General features: G+C 40.3%; 1 protein-coding gene across 2 annotated transcripts in view; it reads left to right on the forward strand.

Annotated features, from left to right (window-relative positions):
• The window catches only part of LOC124794779 (ubiquitin-protein ligase E3B), a 283,854-nt gene that overhangs the window by 155,866 nt on the left and 102,971 nt on the right, over positions 1 to 25,017 (forward strand). For both annotated transcript variants that reach the window (XM_047258416.1, XM_047258425.1), the window contains exon 12: positions 17,839 to 18,002. In XM_047258416.1, coding sequence (XP_047114372.1) covers positions 17,839 to 18,002 — 164 coding nt within the window. The remainder of the gene's footprint in view (positions 1 to 17,838; positions 18,003 to 25,017) is intronic.

Here is a 25,017-nt window from a genome sequence, read left to right on the forward strand (position 1 = left end):
TGTCATTGTCTTCAGTCTCAAAGGTTGCAGGTTGAACACCGGAAGAACATAGATCTAGGAATATCGCTATAACATTTGTAAATAAAATAATAATTTGATCCTTTTACTGACCTCCCAACTGGAATGATACAATTGCTGAAAGGTTCAAAGAACACTTGAGTCTAATTTCAAATGGAAACTGCAGGTAGGAATATCAACAATGTAGGAAAACATAGATTGCTACTTAAAGAAGACATGTTAAGCTGCAGTCAGGCACAGTTAAAAGACACTTGCATAGAGGTTTTGGCCACAGCTGTCATCAGCAAAAGAAAAACACACACTGTTCATACACGCAAGCTTTCACACCTCGTGCACACATTACTGCCACCTCTAGCATATCTCAGTTCAGAATGCAACTATAAAGTGGGATGCAAGCAGGAATCTGGAGAGGCAGGGGAGGGGAGGGGATAGTAGGGTACGGGTAGAGAGAGATGAATGCTGTGTGGCAGAGTGTACAAGGACTAGAATGCCAACAGGCACAGCGTCTGGAGGTTACGGGGCAGAGAGATGGGGGGAAAAAGGAGCGAAAAAAGAGAGTAGTGGGGAAAGATGGGCGGGTGCATCGGCAATGTATTTTTCTAGCTCGACAGGCACTCAAAGTCATTGCGTAATCTCAGTCATTGACATTTAGTGCAGTGAGCTAACCCAACTTTGAACAGTGGTTCAGTAATTGGCCCTATGTGACCGAGCCGTTGGGGTTACATACTACTGACTGTCTCAAGGATCTGGATCTGTCATGCCTCTGAATATACAGCCAGAGATGCAGCTTGTTGCTGCCTTGGTGTCGTCAGAGGCTCAAAGTGATTTTAAGCTTGGCATGATAGAAGAAAACTTATATTCCAGATTGCATTTCTCAACTTTGTTTTCTTCCATTTTAAATGGATACCACAGTTTTATCATAGTTTATACAGATAGATCCCAGAAAGAGAATGCCCTCAGTTGTTCCTCTGTTTTCCCTGATAGGGTATTCAAAGTGCATATTCTGGAACCATTTACAAATTATGATGCTGAGTTGTATGGCATTATGGTGGCACTGGAGAGATTCACAGACATCACTGTACGAGGTTTCTTGTCTGTTCCGAGTTGCTTAATGCAATACAAGCCCTTCACCAAATGTATCCAGTAGACCACATGATTCAGCTCATCCACGTATCCTTACAGCAGCTCCAACACCGTTGTAAGGACGTGAGCTTTTGCTGTGTACCTGGCCACATTGGGATACAGGAAAATGACACGGCCATCAAAGCTGCCTAGGAAGCATGTGAGGATGGTGGTGTCCATCACTTTCCCATCTTGTTGCATGCCATATCATATCATTTTCTGACAGATGCATCTTGTGTCAGTATGAGATTAAATGGTTGAATGTGACATAAACTAAACAGTGGTTGCTCATATCGACCACAAAGGTATGGTGGATTTCGTGTCAGCCTCACCGTCGGAAGGTTCTGCTTACCGAGCTGTGCATTAGACATGGCCCTTTAACACACAGCTTCCTCCTCTGGCGAGAGGATCCACCGCTCTGTGAGGATTCTACTGTGCCACTTTTAGTTCAGCATATTTTGCCAGCGTGGCCAATATCTGAGCAGTCCTCAATCTCTACGGAGATCTGCCCACCGTCCTGGCCGATACTGATTCTGTCATTGCAAGAGTGATGAAATTTTGTGAACTGTCAGGCCTCACTCTTAAACTGATGGGGAAGGGAGACAGACTTTAATGTATTATAAACTGATCCGCTCATGGGGAGAGCATGAGCCCCCCCCCCCCCCCCCCCCCCTCTCCCGCTCCCCGCTCCTTTTGTGAGATTGGCATGCCAACTTTTTGTCAGGACACTGATGACCATGATGTTGAGATGTTGAGTGCCCCTCATCTAAAATTATTATCATTATGATTTGCCTCGAAGAGAATGGAGAATGGTCTATTGCCACATAGTCAACATGCATTTAAAAAAGGAAAAAACATTCTTGTGAAACACAACTAACTCTTTACTCACACAAAGTGTTGAGTGCTATTGACAAGGGATTTCAAATTTATTCCTACATCTAGATTTCCAGAAGGCTTTTGACACTGTATCTGATAAATTGCCTGCTTATGGAATATTATCTCAGTTGTGCGACTGGATTAATGGTTTCCTGTCAAAGAGGTCACAGTTCATAGTAACTGACGGAAAGTCATCAAGGAAATCAGAATTGATTTATGGCATTCTCCAGGGTAGTGTAATAGGCCTTCTGCTGCTCTGTATGTATCTAAATGATTTAGCAACCACTCTGAACTAGGTTGTTTGCAGATGGTACTGTCGTTTATTGTCTAGTAGAGTCATCAAAAAATAGAAATGAATTGCAAAACAATTTAATTAAGATATCTGTATGGTGTGAAAATTGGCAACTGACCCTAAATAATGATAAGTTTGAGGTCATCCAAATGAGCGCTAATAGGTTTCCATTAAACTTCAGTTACGTGATAAATCAATCATATCTAAAGGTCGTAAATTCAGCTAAATCCATAGGAATTACAATTACGAGCAACGTAAATCAGAAAGAACAAATAAAAAATGTTGTAGACAAGGCAAATAAAAGACTGTGTGTTGTTGGTAGTACATAGAAGTAGTAAAAGATCTACTAAATAGTCTGCCTAGACTACACTTGTCCGTCTTTTGGAGTGCTGCTGCACATTGTGGGATCCTTACCAGATAGGATTAGCTGAGTACATCAGAAAGTTCAAAGAAGGGCAGCATATTTTATATTATCGACCAATAGGGGAAGGAGTGTCATGGACACACTTTAGGATTTGGGATGGAAATCATTAAAACAAAGACATTTTTATTGCGGTGGGATCTTCTCAGGAAATTTCAGTCACTAACTTCCTCCTTGATTTAGAAAATATTTTGTTGATACCATTCTAACTAGGGAGAAATGATCTTTATAATAAAATAAGGGAAATCAGAGTCCAGGCAGACAGATACAGCTGTTCATTTTTTCCACACGCTGTTTGAGAGTGGAATAATAGATAAATAATGTGAAGGTGGTTTGATGAACCGTCTGCCAGACACTAATGTGAACTTCAGAGTAGCCATGTAGATATAATGTAGATTACTAATTAGCCCACTAATTTTATTACTATGTCTTGTACCTAATTTGTCTCACAGTGTGAATAATATTTGATCAACTTTGAGTAAAGCAGTTACCTGATGACATATCAGTAAATTATGGAATAGTGCAATAATGTCTGAGACATTTATCAAAGTGGTATCTATGTATTTAGTTATCACACTATGACCTCTGGAGAGACAGAGCATTTGAACACATAATAAATAACTGAAGACACCTGTAAATTTTTTTTGCCTGAACAACTAAAGATGCAAATTGAATTTTAAATGTACCAAGACACTTGTAACGCAGTCAGAAAACATTTGTTATTTTGATATGATGTAAAAACAAGTGTATTATGTACAGTGAACTATTACAAATGCAGGTACGCCATAAAAGAATGATTACACATCATTAATCAGTGCACACAGAATGTTTGAAATTTAGGATTTCACATTTTGTTAATAACATGGTGCCTTCTAATGTAGGTAATGGTTTGAGAATGAATGAAAATGTTCAAAATTAGTCACTAATAAAAACATTGCATTCATCTCTGATGGAAACCTTAATTAATAAATTATAAATGCACAGAATGCTGGTATTCAACATGACGAAAGAAAATGAAGTTCACATAAGCAATTTCAGCCCAAAAAATCATATGCTCTGTGTTCTGGGATAGGCAGGAGATGTTGCTTGCTTAAGTAACTTCTGATTCAGTGTGACAAAATCAGTTCTGAGATGTATTGTGAAACCTGAAGAAACTATGTTGATCAATCCAAAGCTAAAGGCAGAGATAGATTAGTCAAGGGATTTCTTTGTTTCGTGAGAGTGACTATCATCATCATCATCATCATCATCATCATCTCATCCTTTTCCCACATCATGTGGGGTCGGCGTTGCTTTGCTGGATCCTTCTCTTCAATAGATGCCTATCCAGTGCTTCTCCTCTGAGCCACCCTTCCTCCCCTAGGTCCCCTGCTACCGTGTCTTTCCATCTCAGTTTCAGTTTTCCTCTTCTCCTTGATCCTTTGATTTCTAGGTCTTCAACTCTTCTTCCCACGCAGTACTCCCCTCTTCTCTGTACATCACATGTCCAGACCATCTTAGCCCACTTTCTTGGATCTTCTTCGCTATGGGCCCCACTTTCACTGTTCCCCTGATGTACTCGTTCCTTAGTCTATCCTTTCTTGTCACTCCTCTCATCCACCTTAACATTCTCATTTCTGCTACTTCCATCTTTTTCTCTTGGGTTTTTGTAATGGGCCAAGTTTCTGCGCTACACAGCATCGTAGCCTCACCACAGACTTGTAAAGCTTTCCTTTCATTCTGCAGCTAACCTTCTTATCACACAGTACTCAGTTCAGTTCCCTCCAGTTCATCCATCCACTGTTTATCCTGTGTTGTATCCTCCAGTCCTCCATCACTTTGCATGTAAGAGCCCAGGTATTTAAATTTATTGACCAGCATCAGTTGTTCTCCTTGCAGGTTAATACATAGATCTTTGGCATCCTTTGTACAAATATACTCTGTTTTCATCCTGCTAATTCTCATTCCCCTTACCTCTAGAGCTTTTCTCCACTGGTCAAGCTTCTCTTGAAGTGCCTACTGGGTGGATTCACAGATTACATCATCATCGGCAAACATCATGCTCAAAGGTGCCTCCTTTCTCACATCTTTGACTAGCACATCCATGACAAGGTCAAAGAGATATGGGCTGAGAGCCGATCCCTGATGTAGTCCTGCTCTCACTGGAAATGCCTTTGTTGCACCTGCACTGCTCCTGACTTGTGTCATTGCATCTTCAAACATGTCTTCTACCACCCTGATATATTTTTCTGGCAGGCATTTACTTCTAAGACATCTCCATACTTCTTGCCTCAGCACTCTGTCACATGCCTTCTCAAGATCGGAAAATGCTATATGCAGTTCAGCTTGTACTTCTCTGTGCCTTAGTGCAAATATTGCATTGGTTGTTCCTCTTCCTTGCATAACTCCAAACTGTTCTTCGCATACTTCAGTTTCTAGATGCAACTTCTCAGTTATCCTTTCCCAGATCTTCATTGTTTGGGACATCAGTTTTATCCCTCTATAATAGTCACGGTTTGGGATATCCCCTTTCCCCTTATATATGGGAACCAGTATTTTTCTTCTCCACGCACGCAGCATTCTTTCTCCTTTCCAGATCGTCTGCATTAGATCCCAGAGAATATCAGTTCCCTGTTCTCCCAGACTTCTCCATACTTATATTGGGATTTGGTCTGCCCCTAGGGCCTTCCCATTTTTCATTTACTTCATCGCGTGCTCGACTTCTTCCCTACAGATACTTTGGGTCATTCTGTCATTTATATCTCCATCCTCATACTTCTCTCGTACATTTTCCTCATTCAATTGCCTTTCAAAGTACACCTATTCAGGATTTTCTCAAGGTCGTATACTACTACACCCGATTCTTTATCTGCCTCATTGATGTTATGTCCTCAGTCACCGTATCTCTTGCTTTAGCAATCCACAGGAGTTGCCTGCCGTCCTGTCTTCTTTCCAGTCCTTCATATGCCTCTTCCATTGCCTCAGCCTTTGCTTTTGCCACTGCTCTTTCTGCCATCTTTTTTGCTGTCTTGTAGGCTTCCCTATCCTCCTGTCTTCCTGTTAAGTCCCATTGTTTTTTATGCATCTTTCTTCGCTTGTATCGCTTTCTGAACCTCCTCATTCCACCACCATGCCTCCTTATCTTCTGGTGGTCCCTTTTCTGTTGTTACACCCAGCACTTCTTTTCCAGCTTTTGTAATTAGATTGCTATTATAACTCCACCACTCCTTCTCTTAATACTGTTTCCTTGAATTTTTCTCGCAACACCTCTTCTTTCTGTTTCCACCACTTTCTTCTTTGTTCTCCTTGCGTGATACATTTATGTCTTTTCTCCACTACCATTTCACAATTGGCCACTACAAGTTTGTGTTACGCAGCCACATGTTCGCTGTAAATAACCTTGGTATTCTTTATTTCCTTTATGTGTTTCCTTCTGGACAACAAGTAGTCTGTCTGACTTTTATGGTCTCTGCTCCTGTACGATTGAAGGTAGGTATTGGCAATCATTAGGTCAAAAGATACAGTGTATTCTGCAATCTTGTGCCCTGCTGCATTTCTTTCTCCGTAGCTCCATCCACCGTGAATTCTATCTTCCCCACTCCTCCTCTTACCAACATGTCCATTTAAATCTCCCGCGATTATCACCCTTTCATTGTCTGGTATTTCCATTGTTACTCCATCTAGGATTTTCCAGACTTCATCCTTCATTTCCTCTGAACACCCTGTCTGGGGTGCATACACACTTAGAACTGTGATGACGTCTCCTCTAATATTTTATATGATTTTACGCTCATGATTCTGTCATTGATTCTGTCCACTCTACAGACTTCCTCTTTTAGATCTTTATCCACAATAATCCCTACTCCATTTCTGGACTCTTTGTCTGCACTGCTATAGAACAACTTGTATCCTTCTGCCAATAGTTTGGCTTTCTCACCCTTCCATCTAGTCTCTTGTAAGCACAGGATATTTACCTTCCTTCTTTGCACCATGTCTACAACCTCTCGACTCTTTCCCTTCAGTGTCCCAATGTTTAAAGTTCTGACTCTGATTTTACACTTCATTGCTTCTTTTGTTGCATTCTTCACAAAACGTCTTCCCCCAAGATCTGATTGGAATACTATTGCTCCAGAACATTTACTTTGAGAAGTATACATCATTGTTTTGGTTTTGGCAGTTCCCCCCCCCCCCCCCCCCCTGAGAAGTATACATCATTTTTTTGGTTTTGGCAGTTCCCCCCCCTCCCCCCCGCATGCCCTTCCTGACGCCACCCTCCTCCTTTACCCAGGCTTGGAACTGGCAACAACAGTTAACGAGCTACTCAATCCACTAGTTACATGTTGCAGGCAAAGTGAGAGCAGCTATCTGTATACACTTCAAAAAACTCTGGAGTGGTTACTGTAATCAAGTACTTAGATGGCCAGTGTCCCAGCACCTGTGGTGATATCAAAACAATCATTTAACAGTCAGTGACAAATTGAATGGCAGATTTTTATTGGAATGGAGTTTGTAAATTACTTGCTGATTATTGTAAGTGCCATAATGATGGTACAAATTATGTTCAAAATTAGATTAAGCTTCATGCTTTTGTGTAATAATAAAATTGTTTCAACAAATATGTGTGGTTTTTACAATGTAAAAAAGGAGCTTACTTTTAAAAATACCTCATAGCACCTTAAAAATAAAGTTTAAAGTAATAAAAAAAACAAATGAGCAGTCAGCAATGTCGTTAGTCCTAAAATCAACTGGCATGTCATCCTTTCTGTTCTGCACCCATTGAAATAATTAATCTCTTGTACAAAGTAATTAATTTATTAAAAAGATAGAAAATTGTGAACTAAATTTATTGTTTAATAAAATGTCTTATTCACTAGTAGAACATTAGTTGTTATGTTTTGTTTGTAGCTGAAGTCACCAGCTTTAAGATTAATACTATGTTGATCTTCAGTTGGTTGCCTCCTGATCCCTCGGTAAATGTCATAACGTTCTCTTCACTGTCCCGAATGAGACTTTCAGGTGAGTCCTCGAGTGCATAAAATGATCTTTGTTGCCACTTGCTTTCGTTTCCCTAAGGAGGGCCATTCTGGCGAGCAAGTAGTCGGTGCCCACTGCGTCCCCAGCTTGTACTGGTGTCACTCCCTCTTTCGTGTGCCAGGTCCCATCTTCTATCTTCATCTTTGACTCTAGGTCCTTCTTGCTCACGTCTGACTCTACAACATACTATTTTTATGTGCAGGATGTCTATCTGTTCTTTTCTCATTTACTGTCTTTTTATTTTCTCACTCTGTGTCAGAGTGTGAGGTTCTGCTTTTCACCTCTCTTCCTCCCCCTGCATCGGGTGCATTGAGGGTGACAGTGTAAAGCATAATTCCCAGCACCTAGGTTGACAGGTAGGGCTCGCATACCCATTAGTAAAGGTTGGGACTGTGGAGGGATGATTGCCTGAGCTTTCACTTTCAAAATTAGCAATTGGTCCCTCTACCTGGTATCCAGGAGGTGTGGACAGAGCTATGAAAAATCATCTAAAGTGGCTCAGTATCCTCATGTGGGGGATCTCTAGAAGAAAGGAGTTTGGCATTGGAGATGCTGGGAATCGTGGGGTGGATAAAATTGCATCGTGTACACCAAAACGATCGCCCAACCAAATAGAAATTGGCTGAAGCCAAGGAATTGACAAATCTTCCAGTAACAACTCATTGCACAGTAGTGTCACGCACAGGAAAATGGCAGGTTTTTGTTAAATTAAATCTGTTTGTTATTCAACCAGGACTGAAAACAACTGCATGTCCAATGGACTTGTGTCCTCGCTAATTGCCACAGATACCCATTTACGTGGAGGTCCAACAAACACTGCATCACTAGTGTGGAGGTATTACTATCCAGCTGCTTGACAGCATTAGTGAAGAGGGCATGGAGAAGATGGATAACAAGTTAGTGCTTACCAGTTCAGTTCTCCTTACATTTGATCATGTGGAGTGCTTATCAGAGATCTAGATGAGCTGTGAGATTGTCAGTGTAAGGCCCTGTATATTGAACGAAATGCAGCACTAGCAGTACACTCGCACATCCTGTAAAAATACTGCCAAATGTGTAATGTGTGGCAGAGGTACACTGGGGGAAGTTGCAGCTCCCTGCGCCACCACACACACGCGTAGACTGCATTAATTGTACTGTGGACGATGATACTTTATCCGGCAAGTCCTTTGTCTAACTTGAGCAGCAAGCTATACGAGGTTTGTTGAAAAACTAATGGAAAGTTTTTGGAGTGAAATCTTCTTATTTGTCTACATCAGTGTTATCCCCTTTAAAATAGTCCCAACAAGAAGTTGTACACTTATGCCAGTGATTTTTCTAATCCCTGAAACATTTGTGTAACTTGAACTTTGGAATAACTTTAGCCCCTGCAGTGATGCATCTGTAAGCAAATCTGGGCATTTATTGTGATGGTCCTTTAAGGTTTTCATTATTTTTGAGATACACATGGGGCAAGTATGAAGGGTAGAGCATTATTACAGTACTGTTTTTGGCCAAATATTCATGAGCAGACATAGTGAAGTATGAGCAGGTGCATTGTCATGTTGCAAAACCAATAAATGGTTCTGTCAGAAATCAGGTTTTATTCCCTCTTCTGTCCTCCCCCCCTCCCCCCTCCCCCCCCTCCCCCCCTCCTCCCCCTGCGCACTCACTCACATTCCCACCTGGACTACATATGCACTGAATTTGTAAATATACTGCGTATTGATCATTCAACTTTCATCATCATCATCATTTGACAGTTCCAGTTTCCCGGGTACTGGTAATGAGTCTTTTCCACTTTATCCTGTCCAAATACACCTGTTCATGGAGAACATCATCCATGGTCCATCCTCTGGTCACTAGATCAGTCTTAGTCAAGTCCATCCATCAGGTTCAAGGTCTTCCTTGAGGTCTTTTCCCATCCACCTGTCATTCAAAATTTATTTTGACTGTTCTAGTTGGCTCCATTCTCATCACATGCCCATACCGTAGAAGTCTAGATGCCCAATTGATCTAATAGGGTTGTCTTTATTCTGGCTTCTTTCCTCATCTCCTCATTCCTTTACTTGTCCATCTTGGTCTTCTGGATGGTGGATATAAGAAATTTAATCTCTGATGCTTGCAGCCTTGTTGATTCTCTTTTTCAGAGAGTACATGTTTTAATACCATAGGTCCATATTGGTATGAAATAGCTACTAAACGTCATCAGTTTGGTTAGTTTTGGAATCAAGTCATCCCATAAGAGTGATCTTACTTGTTGGTAGAATTCAGATTCTTTTTGCACTCTGTTGGTGATTTAATTTCTGACCAAATTATCACTGGAGATTACACTTCCAAGGTAAGGAAAACTGTCCACACATTCTAGCTGGTGGTCTCCTAGTTTTACACTTGCTGGTTCTCCATCTCTGTTGACTGCCATCACCACTGTCTTGGTCTTGCTGATGTTGAGGTTATATTTCTGAGATTTACATTCATCGAGTCTGATCTGTACTTCCTCTTCAGTTTCACCCCACATCATGATGTCATCAGCAAAGGCAAATGCATCTTTATTGACTTCATCTAGTGACTTCCAAGGAACTTTTATTTGTCTGTGTTTTTGTTCGAAATTCAACAATTTTGGAATACATTTTATACCCAAATCATCTGACTTCTCCTTGATGTTCTTCATTGTAGTATCCATAACAGTGATGAATAGTAGTGGAGACAGTGCACTTCCTTGCTTAACTCCACTCTTGGTCTCAAACCATGATCATCGTCCTTCCCCAATTTGTACACAGTTAGTACAGTCTTTTTACAACATCTGAATTTTTCTTATTAGTCCTTCAGCCACGTTCTTTTTCCTCAGGCATTCCTAGATGTTATCTCTTATAACACTATCATAGGCTCTTTCTATATCCAGGAATACAATGACCAGGTTCTTGCCTTTCTCCCAATACTTTTCTATCAACGTGCAGGTGCTAAAAATTAGGTCTAATTTTTATCTGTTACTTCTGAAGCCATGTTGTTCCTTCTAATGCTGTGGTTCTATGATGGATAGCATTCAACTTTGTGGCAAGGATTTGTGGTACTTTATGCCATTAAAATTGAAAAAAATACAGTCAGTCAGTCATTTGACTACACTTTTTGGTCTTTGCAATCAAGAATGTTTCCACTAGGACAGTTGAGCCTTAGTTTGAATGACATCTGTACACTCATGTTTTACTAATTGTTATGACACATTTCATTACCGCTCAGGCAAAAATCAAACAATGGAAAATCGAGGATGGAATGTAACAATACCAGAGAAGGAAAGTTGCTACCCACCATATAGCGGAGATACTGAGTCGTGATAGGCACAATAAAAAGATGCACACAGTCATAGCTTTTGGCCATTAAGGCCTTTGTCAGCAGTAGACACACATAAACACACGCACACACAGAGTCACACAAGCAACATGCATATACATCTGCAGTCTCAGAGAGCTGAAACTACACTGCGAGCAACAGCACCAGTGCATGATGGGAGTGGCAACTGGGTGGGGGTAAGGAGGAGGCTGGGGCAGGGAGGGGGAGGGATAGTATGGTGGGAGTGGCGGACAGTGAAGTGCTGCAGTTTAGATGGAGGGCAGGAAAGAAGGTTTGGTGGGGAGGGGGGGGGGGGTAAGTAGCGGAAAGGAGAGAAATAGAAAGAAATTAAAAGACTGGGTGTGGTGGTGAAATGACGGCTGTGTAGTGCTGGAATGGGAACATGGAGGGGCCTGGGTGGGTGAGGACAGTGACTAACAAAGGTTGAGGCAAGGAGGGTTACGGGAACATAGGATGTATTGCAGGGAAAGCTGCCACCTGCGCAATTCAGAAAAGCTGGTGTTGGTGGGAAGGATCCATATGGCACAGGCTGTGAAACAGTCATTGAGATGAGGGATATCATGTTTGGCAGCGTGTTCAGCAACAGGGTGGTCCACTTGTTTTTTGGCCACAGTTTGTCGGTGGCCGTTCATGCGTACAGACAGCTTGTTGGTTGTCATGCCATTGTGTGAATCTTTTTATTGTGCCTATCGCGACTCAGCATCTCTGCTATATGGTGAGTAGCAACTTTCCTTCTCTGGTATTATTATTTCATTAGCTCTGCATCTTTATTGACTTCGTCTAGTGACTCCCAAGGAACTTTTTGTTAGAAATTTAACAATTTTGGAACAGATTTTACCCAAAAAGTTCTTAGCGTCTGTTCTGATTGTGATATAGTGACCATTCCTAATAATTTCTTTCATTCTGTCCACAATTTCATTTGTCGATAATGTGCTGGGTCCTCCAGGCCATACACCATCTTCAACATCTTAACAGCCTTCTTTGAAATGATAATAGCATTTGTAAATCCTTTTTCACTCATAGAAGAATCACCAAGAGCAATACTTGATGTTTGTAAAAGTTCACTATACTTTATTCCATTCTTATAGTAAAATACAGTACAAATTCTCTTATCCATTTCTATCCAAAATTCTGCTGACAAAAGATTTAATACCCAATATGTCTAATACTGTACAGGTACTTTTCGGTCGTGTGCATTTTTAACTTTTTGTAAACACCTATAACAAAGAGAACGGCACTTATCAGATCAACGAAAAATAAGCAATCAATTCAAACCAGACGAAGCAAGTGAAAAAGGAAGGGTACCCGTATAAATACGGACGGAGCGCCTGACACATAGCAATGGCTACCTGGTAAAGCTTCACTGCTAAGCTTACGAGTTGAACCAAACTACTGTAGCTGTATCGTCATTCATTCGACCTAAATTGTGTCTCATATTACAATGGACCAACTTTGTTTCGATTTGGTGGTGCGGCCTAAAACTTTTGTCTCCCCTTCAATTTCGAGTCTCAAATTTCAGATGCGGCTTAGATTCGGGAAAAATTTTTTTCCTTGATTTCGAGTCTCATTTTTCAGGTGCGGCTTAGATTCGAGTGCGGCTTAGATTCGAGTAAATATGGTATTCATTACACCACAAACAGTTGAAAATGCACACGACTAAAAAGTATTTGTACATTATTAGCCATACTCGGTATTTAGTCTTTTGTGAGCAGTATTTTGTATAGAAAAGGATAAGAGAATTTGTATTGTATTTTACTATAAGAATGGAATAAAGCATAGTGAACTTTTACAAACATCAAGTATTGCTTTTGGTGATTCTTCTATGAGTAAAACAAGGATTTACAAATGGTATGATCATTTCAAGGAAGGCTGTTAAGATGCTGAAGATGGTCCCTGGAGGACCCAGCAGATTATCAACAAATTAAATTTTGGAAAGAGTGAAAGAAATTATTTAGAATGTTCATTATATCCCAATCAGAAAAGATGCTAAGAAATTTTTTCACATGTTTTGGGTATAAAATGTGTTCTAAAATTGTTGTATTTATAACAAAAACATGCACAAATAAAAGTTTCTTGGGAGTCACTAGATGAAGTCAATAAAGATGCAGATCTACAGCCGTGGTGGAGCATATAAGGCCGCACTCGGCACCATGTCATCAGTCTTGCAACTTACTCTGAAGATGGCCGGACAATACATGGCCGAAATATCAGTGGAAGAAATTTTATTTGCACGGCTGCATGTCCGAAATTTAATGGACTTTTCAGTCATGTTTACCAACATCACTATGAAAAAATAATACTCATCAGACTAATAAAACACACTAGAATTACAAAGTTTCCTTTATTTGTTTGAACACACCTTGTACTGGAGACGTGATTGAGGAAGAAGTTTTCTCTTACTGTTGCTTGGAAAATATTTGCCATCCAGAAGCCTTCCATGCCACTACATGGCAGTTACTGTTGCTACACCATGGCCAAAATATGTGACCACACAGACCTGTAACCTCCAGTTTACCACCACAATCATAAAATACCCAAGCTCTGAAGTAGCAGCCATTGTTTTTACTGAGAGGCAGGTAGAGCATGCTCTTTTATTGTACCCCCCCCCCCCCCCCCTGTCTCCCCCCAAAACCCGACAACACTCACATTCATATGTTGCAGCCCCAATTTCCCAATGGTTAGTTCTTTCTCCTCCATGTGTACTATTGTATCTGGAAGGATGGCTCACTTGCCACATATTGGCGCAAAGCCACTGCAATGCCTGTATCTCAGCCTGATAAAGACAGACACCTTCCTTCCAGCTGCCGCTACACTTCTTCTGCCAGTAGTGTCTCTGAGGTGATGGAATAAATTATCACTGGGCAGCTGTTATGGTAGCCCTTGTCTCAGAAATTGCTGAGAAATGTCCAGTGTGGCCTTCATAGGCATTGCCGTACATTTCCCCATTTTGTTACCTTGTTAATTGTTAACCCACATTGTAGATAACTTTCTATGGAAACACCAGACTGTTGCCCCCCCCCCCCCCTTTCCCCTTCCCACTTCCCACTTCCCACTTCCCACCTGGAGATGGTCCACGACACTTGCTTGGAGACAAGAATTCTCCATACAGTGCACAGGTGGAGTTTCAGAGCCAGCTTGCCACACTTTGTAAGGGAATTTTTAAAAGGCCATGTTTGTAATATACTTGTGGCTCCGCCTTCATCAAGCTTTTTTATTCCGGAGCACAGGATACTTTAAGGCTCCATACTGAGCATAAACTTATTTGCTATATTGGCCAGCCCCATTATGGACCCTCTCCCAACAGGCATCTTGTGCTCTCTCTCCATTGACGATTTCCTATTGCAGCTCTTAGTGGACCTGTTAATTTCAGTGCTGTCTCAATCACATCTGCTCATGGAGCATAAACAGTGGCTTCCACATTTCAGCTAAAAGATGGCGTGTATGGTTATCTGGCATGGAAATAATTCCATCCACCATCCATGCATCTTGGTCACTGCTCTCCTGTGTGCATGAATCAGAAAAACTTCAATGTTAACACTTGATAGAAAACTTAGTTGCTCCTCCCATATATCTTACCTGGCAGCCCACTGTGTCAAATCTGTGACTGACGTAAACACTCCAAGTGGCACCTTGTGGGGACTAGAGAAACACTCCCCCTTCATTTGTATCAGTCCTTTGTCCGATCATAGTTTGATTGTGGGTTATAGTATATTTGTCTGCATAGCCATCCATCTCGTGGATTTCTAGCATGCTGGGTTAAATAAAAAAACTGAATCCTACAACTTTCGCTGTTTCTATGTGTAACCTGTCTATCTTACATAGCCTTCACACACAGTTCAACCTCACAGAATCCATTTGGCCTCTAATGTGTTTCCCACAAATCCAGATAAGAGGCGTTACATGAAAGCTGCCAAATACTACTGTCATTCCGGCAAGAAGTTCTCCTCTGCAAATACATTTGCCAACTGATCTCTCTGTCCAGGCATTTATTTTATGCTTCATTTTCTGATAAATTCCTTGACTACCAATATGAGCCTATCTCTGCTTTCTAATTGCCTCTGGGAATCTTCTTTCATATTCTACTATGAAAGCATCATCTCGACTTACCTGTTACATACTACAAAAACTTCATCTCTCATTGCCCATCTTGGAATTACTTCACTTCTGAATAGCAGTTCCCCGGCTTTGGTCATTCACTTGGCATTCCCTATGCTTTGCATGTAGCTTGGGGAAAGCAGATTCATTTGCACAGTTGGCTCTGTGGATCACAGTGATATGGGATGCATCTTCGTCTATGAAGTGCCCACCCACATGTTACCAAGGTTGTTTTGAGTAAACTGCATAAGTTTTGCTGGAAAGCCCTTGCACATCTTCTATTAAGTCCCAATCTCTCCCTATGTGATTCCTATAATTTGAAGCTCTGAAGAAAGACATTCTTGGCCATTGATTTGCTGTTTAGGAAGAGGTGCAGCACACCTCGGTACAATCTTGGTTCCAAGGAAAACTGCAAATATTTTTCCATGAAGGCGTTGACAATCTTATATCACACTGGAACAAATGTATTAACAATTACGACAATTATTTTTTAAGTAATAAAAAGCTTACTTTAATTTTTTCCTGTCTGTGTCATTTTCATTTGACTGCCCCATAACATGCAGGTTGGAGGCTTAACATTCAAATTGGAGGAATACGGAGGTGACCCACCTCCCATAAGATCTTGGCATGACTCCAATTTACATCCACTATGTTGGCCCAAAAATAAGCCACCACTGCATATGAGACTTACCCCTAAATTTCAGGGATTTTTCAGAAAAAAAGGGGAAAGAGAGAGAGAGAGAGAGAGAGAGAGAGAGAGAGAGAGAGAGAGAGAGAGAAATAGCATGAAAATATATCACACACTGATTGAGAGGAGAAAAATTACCAAAAATGTATTTTATATTTACTTGTAAGACATTGTTATGTACCATAAACATTTGTTCTAACAACTGATACAACTCATTGGCAACATATTTTGTCTTATTTGCTCTCGTCACTAAAAGTACTGGTATTCACTTTATCACTCTCACTCATCATTTTCTTCATTCTCTTCCCACAGTACATCATCCTCACTGGCATCCAGCACGTTCAATATATATCATTTCTTGAACCCCTTGATGATGGACCCTGATGATATTCAGGACAATGAAACAAGAATCCATGTGCACAAAAGGGCGAATGGTAGCTTCTTAATCTTACCAGACAGTGTAAGGACACGGTCTTCTTCCAGGAGCCAATCTGAATACATTTTTCAGAGCTTGTCCTTGAACAGTTTGTTTATGGCCACATCTAGTGCTTGTAATTTTGAAGTCATTCCTCCATGTTTTATGACAAGATCTGTATTTTGTGCAGATAATTTATCTTTTACTTAAAAGCAACAAAAAATGTCATGGCTCTCGTACCAGGCAGTGCTCCATATCTGTGTTGTCAACCAGCCCTTTTCCTGGCAACGAATCACTATGCCTGTAGGAAAGTCTTCTTTGAGCATGGTGTTTCTTTTTAGAATGATTAATGGAGCATCCTTCTCCCATCAGTTTTAGCAGCTAATACCACAGTTACTCAACTTTTTTCATTCCCGATTCCTCATAATGAGATACTTTTTGCCGATTTCATCCCTACTGTCATATTGCTCGACATGTCAAAATTTACTGCCATTTCGTCAGTGTTGCCAATCTGATAAAAAGGGTATGCATGATTCTTTCATACCTGGATGATGTAATGCTGGAAGTTGACCAGCTTCTCCTCAAAATCTGCTGACATTCACTGTGCTAGTATTGTACTTCATCAGAGAGTAAGGCAGTTTCTCTGCATAAATCCACAACACCAACCAATACTCACATGAAATTCTTGTTGTTGTTGTTCGTTTAAATCATTTGAAGTTTCCAGGATCTTCCGTTGAAGAATTTCTTGTGGGATAGGCATCCCATCTTTCCTTTTATCTTGCACATAGGAACGAGCCTTAGCTTCAAGTTCCAGGTATTTGCCATATTTCAGTTCCCTGATGGATTTTCTTATTGAAATTGCCTCTGCATGTTTTTCTTCTGAAGCAACCATCACACATTAGATTCACCCAGTCTATATTCTCTTCTAGCCTCTCTGTCGTTTGTGGTTTTAGTATAATGCACAAGTGTACATTCGAAGCATACATCACAACTATTCTGAATTCCTTGGTTTGATGACGCTATTCTCTCTAAATAGTTGTTTGTATCATCACAAATCAGTATCCAACTGAAACTGAATTATAAGCTAATGAAACAGTACTGGTAGTTTTGGCTACAGATACTAGTTGTATTGTTGCACATGAGCTTAATTTTGTTGTGCAATTGTTTGTAAAAAGACTGTAGCAGATGTGAACCAGACCCTAATTTTTTGATGGTGAAATTTGGATAAAAAGTGTGGCATATTTTCGGGTCAGTGTGGTACATCTGTGTACAGACTATGCAAGTTATTATATAACACATAGCGGATGGTACTTGGCACGGTACAGTTTGCATGCTGTATGCAATTACTCTGTCACAGCAATTTTGTAAAAGTGGGAATAATGATGTAGATTTCTGCGCCATTACTGAACAGTTACGACAATATTCCAGTACAGGGAGAGCTATGATATGGCATTTTAATATCTTACTTGTTATGTAGGCCACTCATCAGAGAAAAATAGCTCCACTTGTTTCCATCCTGACATTTACAATAACATTATAATTTGGGTGCAGTTATTTTATTTCTGTTTCAGAATTTCTTGAGGAAACCATTAAACGCGTCTTTGATCCCTCTCTCAACCTTTTTCGTGTTACGAGTGAGGAGCGGCTGTATCCATCTCCTACGTCTTACATGCAGGATAATCACCTGCAACTGTTTGAGTTTGTGGGAAGAATGCTTGGCAAGGCAGTATATGAGGTAAGAACCACTTTACAGACCAGTTCACTGTAATATAACATGCAAACGTAAAGAAAAATTTATCATAATTTGAGCCCTTTCTAATCGTAAGACCATTGGATATCAATAGCACATTGAAAACTCTCATGTTATTGTGTTTGCAATTATTTCAAATTACAAAAAATGTCAAAATTAAAATTATATTTTTACAGCATGGCCAGTAATAAACTTCCTCTGAAAATATGATCATATAATGTGTTTGTTGAGATCTAGAGGGTATGACTGAAGTGGATTTGCATACATTTTCTTTCTTTGTTCTCGATTTTGACCTCCAACAATTATTTCGTGTCAGTTACGGAACATTTTCTCACCGTCAGATGTGCACGCTCTGCAGCTGGTTACGGTGAGCACTGTTATGTCACATTGAGCTCACATAAGGAAATCTAGATTCAGCAGCTCAGTGGTCGTTTTTTTTAATGTTAACTTGCTGCATTTTGGACATAAATGATCAACACAACTGATATCTGCATTTTATTATAAAGCTTAACAAGAAGGATATTGAAGGAAAGAGGAAGCAAATAAATTAATTTTGCCAAAGGTTTACTTTTTTGTGTGATAGCAGCATCTTCCTCTGACTCCCTTTGCTGTAATGTACAGACTTAGACATAAAACCTGGCCGTCGGGCACTGCTGTAGAGACTAAGTCAGTATTGTTCACATGAGGTGGCCAATATAATCGACATCCTGAGTCTGGCCGTACGTACAATCTTGCAAAACTCCAGGATTCGGAAGTGTATGGAGGAAATGCTGTCATTATTCATGAGCCACTCCAGAGTTGTATCTGTTCACGGTCTAGTGGTAAACGTCCTACAATGTGGATACGAAGTTGTGAGTTCGAACTCCCTCAATGCCTAATTTTTTAAGTCTTATTTTGGATGTCCGCTAAAGTTCTGTCAGGTGGAACCTCAAAGATAACTCACTTCACTCTCTAATACATAAGCAATAGCAAACATTTCAAGAAACTATTCTACCAAAACACTCATGGCTGCATCAAGATCAGAACAGTTCTTGCTCAAGAGTTTCCTCACCCTGCAGCAGCCAACAGCTCTGTGCCATACACCATACACTGCTTAACACGAGGCGCCGACAGACTAGCCAAGCGTGGTGTGTCGCTTTGAGTGTGTTATCAACTGTCATTTTCTTATTTGCAGTTCTAGTATTTAGCTTACAGTCAGTATGGGTTTTTACGTGCTTGAAATCTATGAATGTTATTCAACAATTTTACAGTAGAGTTGCAAGTGCGAAAAGAGCTAACATTTGAGACATACTATTTGCTATGGGTTTAACAGATGGGTGAAGGCAGCAGAGACACCTTGAAATTTTTCTGTTGTGTTTGGGGTGAGTGCTTTTGGAAAATAAACTTCAGAAAAGGGTTTTCTTATTTCAAGAGATATCGTTCTGACGTGAATGACTTTCAACATTCAGGAAGTTTGATGACAGATATATGTGGTGAACTGTCACAATTTAAACATTGTGCAATACTTGCATTCAATAGCCAAGGTTCAGAAGGCTGGAGTAGGGGTACTGGATGCTCCAGCTCAAAGCAACAAATTTCAACATGATGACTATTGCTGCGTTTTTACTTGATCATCATCAGTTCGCTCAGTGAAAATTCCTATGCAATACTTGTACTGGTGATGTGTTGTGAACCCCTTAAATCAATGGCCGAACCCTAACAAATGGCGTACACTCAAGCAAATGTCAGTCTGAACATAATATTTTGCATCCACTGGCTGAAAAAGAGTGTTGTGCATTTCGAACCTCTCCTCAGGGTTGTGCCTATTGTAGCTGGTATTTGGTGCCAACAACTAACACATCATTTTGTTACAGTGAAATAAAAACTGCATCATGTGTTGCTACTATAAGATAATGTATTCTGCTGATATCACAAACAAAGCTGTCCAGGTAATATTTTGAAAAGTCATGCTTCACACACTTTTTCTTGTGATCTTATACTCTCAAATGTTTAACCCTCTAACCGGAACATCTTTTACTCGGCGGTAAGATGGAACATCGGTCTGCTAGACCGCTAGGACATTTAAAGTGTATTTTTCTCTATTTTTATGACTTTTCCGCACTTCTACGTTGCTTCTCTCTCTCTTTAAGGTGTAATTAAACATAATAATAGGTTTTTGAACCATAATATTTGTTAAAATACCAGTAAATTCAGGTTTATTACTAGGAAAAACTTTAATTTGCAGTGTTTTGTTGTTTACACATTACTCCTTTAGAAATACTTTTTTTTTACATTATTATAGTTACAACACAAAGAAAATGAATACTAAAATGTAATGCAAAGAAAAAATTTAACTTTTATTTTTAATTGCACAAGTCTTGCACACTTTTCGTGAACACTCCAAGCACGTTGGTTCTTCGCAAGAAATACACTTGTAGGCAGTTTTCCTCTTTTTTTGATATGGACAAAATCGACAGGTTTTTCTTTTACCAAGTGTGTCCGTCGGACACTCATCAACTCGAACAACAAATTTATTCCGTTGGCTAACGATTTGCTTTTCTTTTACTGCCTCTTCTTCTAAAGATGAAATAATACTTTGTAGCTCTTGAGGCAGATTGGAGATTGCCAGTCGGGATTTTACGAAATCGTAGACCAAATATAGAGAAACTCTTTTCAGGAAATCAAAACGTGATACGGTTTTCTTCTCTCCAAAAAGTCCATAAAGTATACTTGCGTTTGATCCAGCCATGGCCACCATGTGGTAAAAAATAGCCAACGGCCACCTTCTTGTTTTGCGATTAGTAGAATAAACACTGCACTTCATATCTAGCGTGTCTATTCCACTTTTTGTGGCGTTATAAAAAGATATGATTTCAGGTTTATCATTTGAAACGTCAGTGTAATTGGAATGATGCATTGACGAAAGAAGTAGGACTGCCTTATTCCTTTTTGGGACATAAGAAAGCAGAGTCATTTCTTTCGTAAAGCCATAAAGGCTGGACCCAATTTCACGATCGCTTCTTGCTTGAAATTCTGCTGGTATCTGGGGTCTGTTTCTTTTTAGTGTCCCAACTAATGTCAAATTGTGAGCTAGTAGCTCCTGGGCAAGTTCCACAGAACAAAACCAATTGTCGCAACTAATATTTCTGTTTGTGCCATACAGCCCTTTAGATAGGCGGATTACAGACTGCGTGGGAATGCTCTTTTTCTTTTCTGCTGTAGAAAGTGTGGCTCCATCACAGCCTTTGCCGGAGTAGATGTAGGCATTGTAAATATATGCATTGTGTGCATCTGCCAGACCCATGACCTTAATGCCATATTTAGCCGGTTTATTCGGCATATATATACGAAATTTAACCCTCCCTCTGAAAGGCACCAAAGTTTCATCAACTGTCAAATGCGCTCCAGGGCTATAAATTTGTTGGCAGTTCCAAATAAACTTATTAAATATGTCTGTAATGGCAGCAGCTGGGTCATATTTTTCCCTCTGTTCCCTCGTGCTCGAGTCATCGAATCTAAATGCCCTAAGCAATATTCCTAATCGCTTTTCTGTTATTATTGATCGAAAAATTGGCCTCCCCAAGACCGAAGTGGAAAACAGCGAGGTCATAGGCTCCCTCGCAGATTTGAATATGCTGCAAAGAACTGTGACTCCAATCACAGCGTTCACTTCCTGCACAGTAGTGTCTCTGTAAGCTACACTTTCTTTTAGTTCAATAACAGAACGAATTTTGGCCAACTTTTCATTAGTATGCTTTACAATCGTCTCAATCATGTCGTCAGTAAACAAAAGGCGCCACACTTCACCTGGGAGTGGGTTTTTCCCCACGGTAAGAGCAGGCCCTTGTATCTTTGATAGCCGTACCTTTATTATATTGGATGCTGCTGTTCGCGTCTTAGAGCGAACAGGAGTTGATGACCATGTGAAACACTTGTTTCTTCCGTAGTAAGAAACTGGAAGACGACTCTCATCTAGAGTGTCATCAGAACGCGTAGATGAGCTAGCAACATCAGCAGGCTTCTGTGGAGTGATTAGTCTGCTTCCACCAGAAGTTATGTCAGACTGTGGTTGCTCTCCAGTTTCTTCGCGAACTGCGGTATTTTCGACTTCAAATATTTCTCGAATAGTTTCATCATCGCGATCATCATCATTGGGAGAGTCATCGTCATTATCTGTTTCATTGCGAGGATCTTGGATAGTAAGGTCCTCATCTGGAATGCATGATTCATCTGAATCCACTTCCGAGTCTGATTCTTCAAGGTAATTTTGAGAGCGTGCAAGGGCTACAATTCTTTTCGACCGATTTGAAACATATTTCGGACCTTCCATTGTAAACCTGCAAGGAAAAAGGGAAAAATGAGTTTTAACGAAATTTAATGGGGATAATTCTATCGCTGTAATAAGTTTGCGCGGTAAATTGGAGAATGTGTGTGAAAAACGGAAAGAGGAAAAATTAAAACGTTAAATACGAGTTGTTACACTTTTTTCTCGTTCTTCTATGAACACAAAAGTATTAAGCATCGTGTGGTGGCAAAAATTTCAATCAAATAGATGAAATGTTGCTACACAGAAAACAGAAGAGTTCAAAGAGTGGAACATCGGTCATACAGACCGACAAATGCGTGATACTTTTAGGAACACCGGTCTGGGAGACCGGCAAAAATTTGACACTTTTAGGAACACCCGGTCTGTCAGACCGGGAGGGGAATGCATTTTTTCGGAACACGGTCTCACAGACCGACAATACGTAACAAAAATTCTACTTACTTGAAAACAATGCATGCGCCGACAATACGTTGTTGGCCAGCTGCGGTTCGGGACCCGACTGAAGATTACTGGGCTTCTCCCCACCCTCACGAACAATGCAGCGCCGTTAGCATTGTTAATGTCAACTATGGCGGTATCTCAGACCGATGTTCCGTTCAAAGGGTTAAAAGGCCCAATCCTTATCAAAAAACCACCTAGAAAATACCTTTCTGGACAAAAATGCACTTCAAACCTGGTTTGATGACATTTTTAGTGATAATCCTGCACAATTCTACAGGTTTGGAATCAGTAAACTACCTCAGCATTGTCAGCATGTTTTAGATAATGTTAATGTTGGAGAACAGTCTGTTGGAAAATGCTATTAGATTACACACTGTACAAATAAAAATGTAATGGTTCTTATCATGAAAACCATATACCAAAAGTCTACTGTAATACAACTCAAGGAATCTGTAACATGAATGAGCCTATATCGGCATGACTTATGAAGATAATATTCACGATGGTCTTTGAAACGGTCTATGTTTACTTGCTATCCCATGTTGCTGTCAAGTTCTATAGAAACACGGCAGTCCATAAGCAAATAAATAAGATTTCCTTGTTGATTTTGGATTTGGCTGTGTGTAGGTCTGTCACAAATGTCATAAAAATATTGCTGTCGGTGAGATTGGAAACGCAAGCCTACGCAGCCTGTGCTTCATTGGCAATCACATTATCTTGCAGCTGGGTGAAGAGCTATAGTATTAGTTTCTCCTTTATTGCACCAGTAGGGACTACGATAGCTAAATTTCAATGTAGAATATGAGATTAGATGCAAGTTCCACATAGAATGACTTTCCTGGACTCAAAACCATAAATTAATAACATTGTTTCACACATTATGTGCAAATCACTCAGGTTATTCAATGAAGGTGATACAAGAAGTTCAAGTGAATTTAGTAATATGATTCTGTGCCATCCAGGAAGTAAATGTTATACCGCATTCGAGTCTCGGTCCGGCACACAGTTTTAATCTGCCACAAAGTTTCATATCAGCGCACACTCGGCTGCAGAGTGAAAACTTCATTCTGCAAACATCCCCCAGGCTGTGGCTAAGCCATGTCTCCGCAGTATCCTTTCTTTCAGGAGTGCTAGTTCTGCAAGGTTCGCAGGAGAGCTTCTGTAAAGTTTGGAAGGTAGGAGACGAGGTACTGGTAGAAGTAAGGCTGTGAGGACAGGGCGTGACTCGTGCTTGGGTAGCTCAGTTGGTAGAGCACTTGCCCGTGAAAGGCAAAGGTCCCGAGTTTGAGTCTCAGTCGGGCACACAGTTTTAATCTGCCAGGAAGTTTCGTATCAGTGCACACTCCACTGCAGAGTGAAAATCTCATTCTGGAAACATCTCCCAGGCTGTGGCTAAACCATGTCTCCGCAATATTCTTTCTTTCAGGAGTGCTAGTTCTGCAAGATTCGCAGGAGAGCTTCTGTAAAGTTTGGAAGGTAGGAGACGAGGTACTGGTAGAAGTAAGGCTGTGAGGACGGGGTGTGAGTCGTGCTTGGGTAGCTCAGTTGGTAGAGCACTTGCCCGTGAAATGCAAAGGTTCCGAGTTCGAGTCTCGGTCTGGCACACAGTTTTAATCTGCCAGGAAGTTTCATATACCACATTGTTGCAAGATTCCTTTGTACTACTAGCAGAAAGAATGCTAGCCATTGTATTTCTTGAATCAGCTGCGAAGTGACTACACATTCTGTCTCAATGCAGCTGCATAGGGTCAGAAAAATGAATGCATATCTCACTGAGTCTTATTTGCATTTGTGTATCTAGGTTTAGGGGCTAAAGCATAGTTACTAATAATATTCAGACACACTGACTGCAAATTAAAGGTTACACATCAAGAACTGCCACAGTTATTTGCATTTTTTTTTTGCCTGAAGCATACTGCAAACTAATAAGCTTGTCACAAGATATGATTCACATTTCTGGAGCATCTCCAGTGTTTATACTGTCAACATTACAAGTAGACAACATATCTTTTTTATAATTATAAACTTAGAAAATATTTTGATTTAGATTGATGTCATTGTCACTAACCGCAAAACAGACAAATGAAGGGACAACACTACAGCATTGATTGCAAAATGTGAGGATCCGCAGGCAGTCTTCGTAAGTTACAAATGACAAAGTCCCAAGCAAGAAAGGCTACTGTGGAAACCACATGCAGTGGCAGAAAATGTGTACTCAAAAAGCCACTTAAAATTAAACTATTCACAGTTTGT

Source organism: Schistocerca piceifrons, chromosome 1 (assembly GCF_021461385.2).
Source record: "Schistocerca piceifrons isolate TAMUIC-IGC-003096 chromosome 1, iqSchPice1.1, whole genome shotgun sequence".
NCBI classification, from domain to species: Eukaryota; Metazoa; Arthropoda; class Insecta; order Orthoptera; family Acrididae; genus Schistocerca; species Schistocerca piceifrons.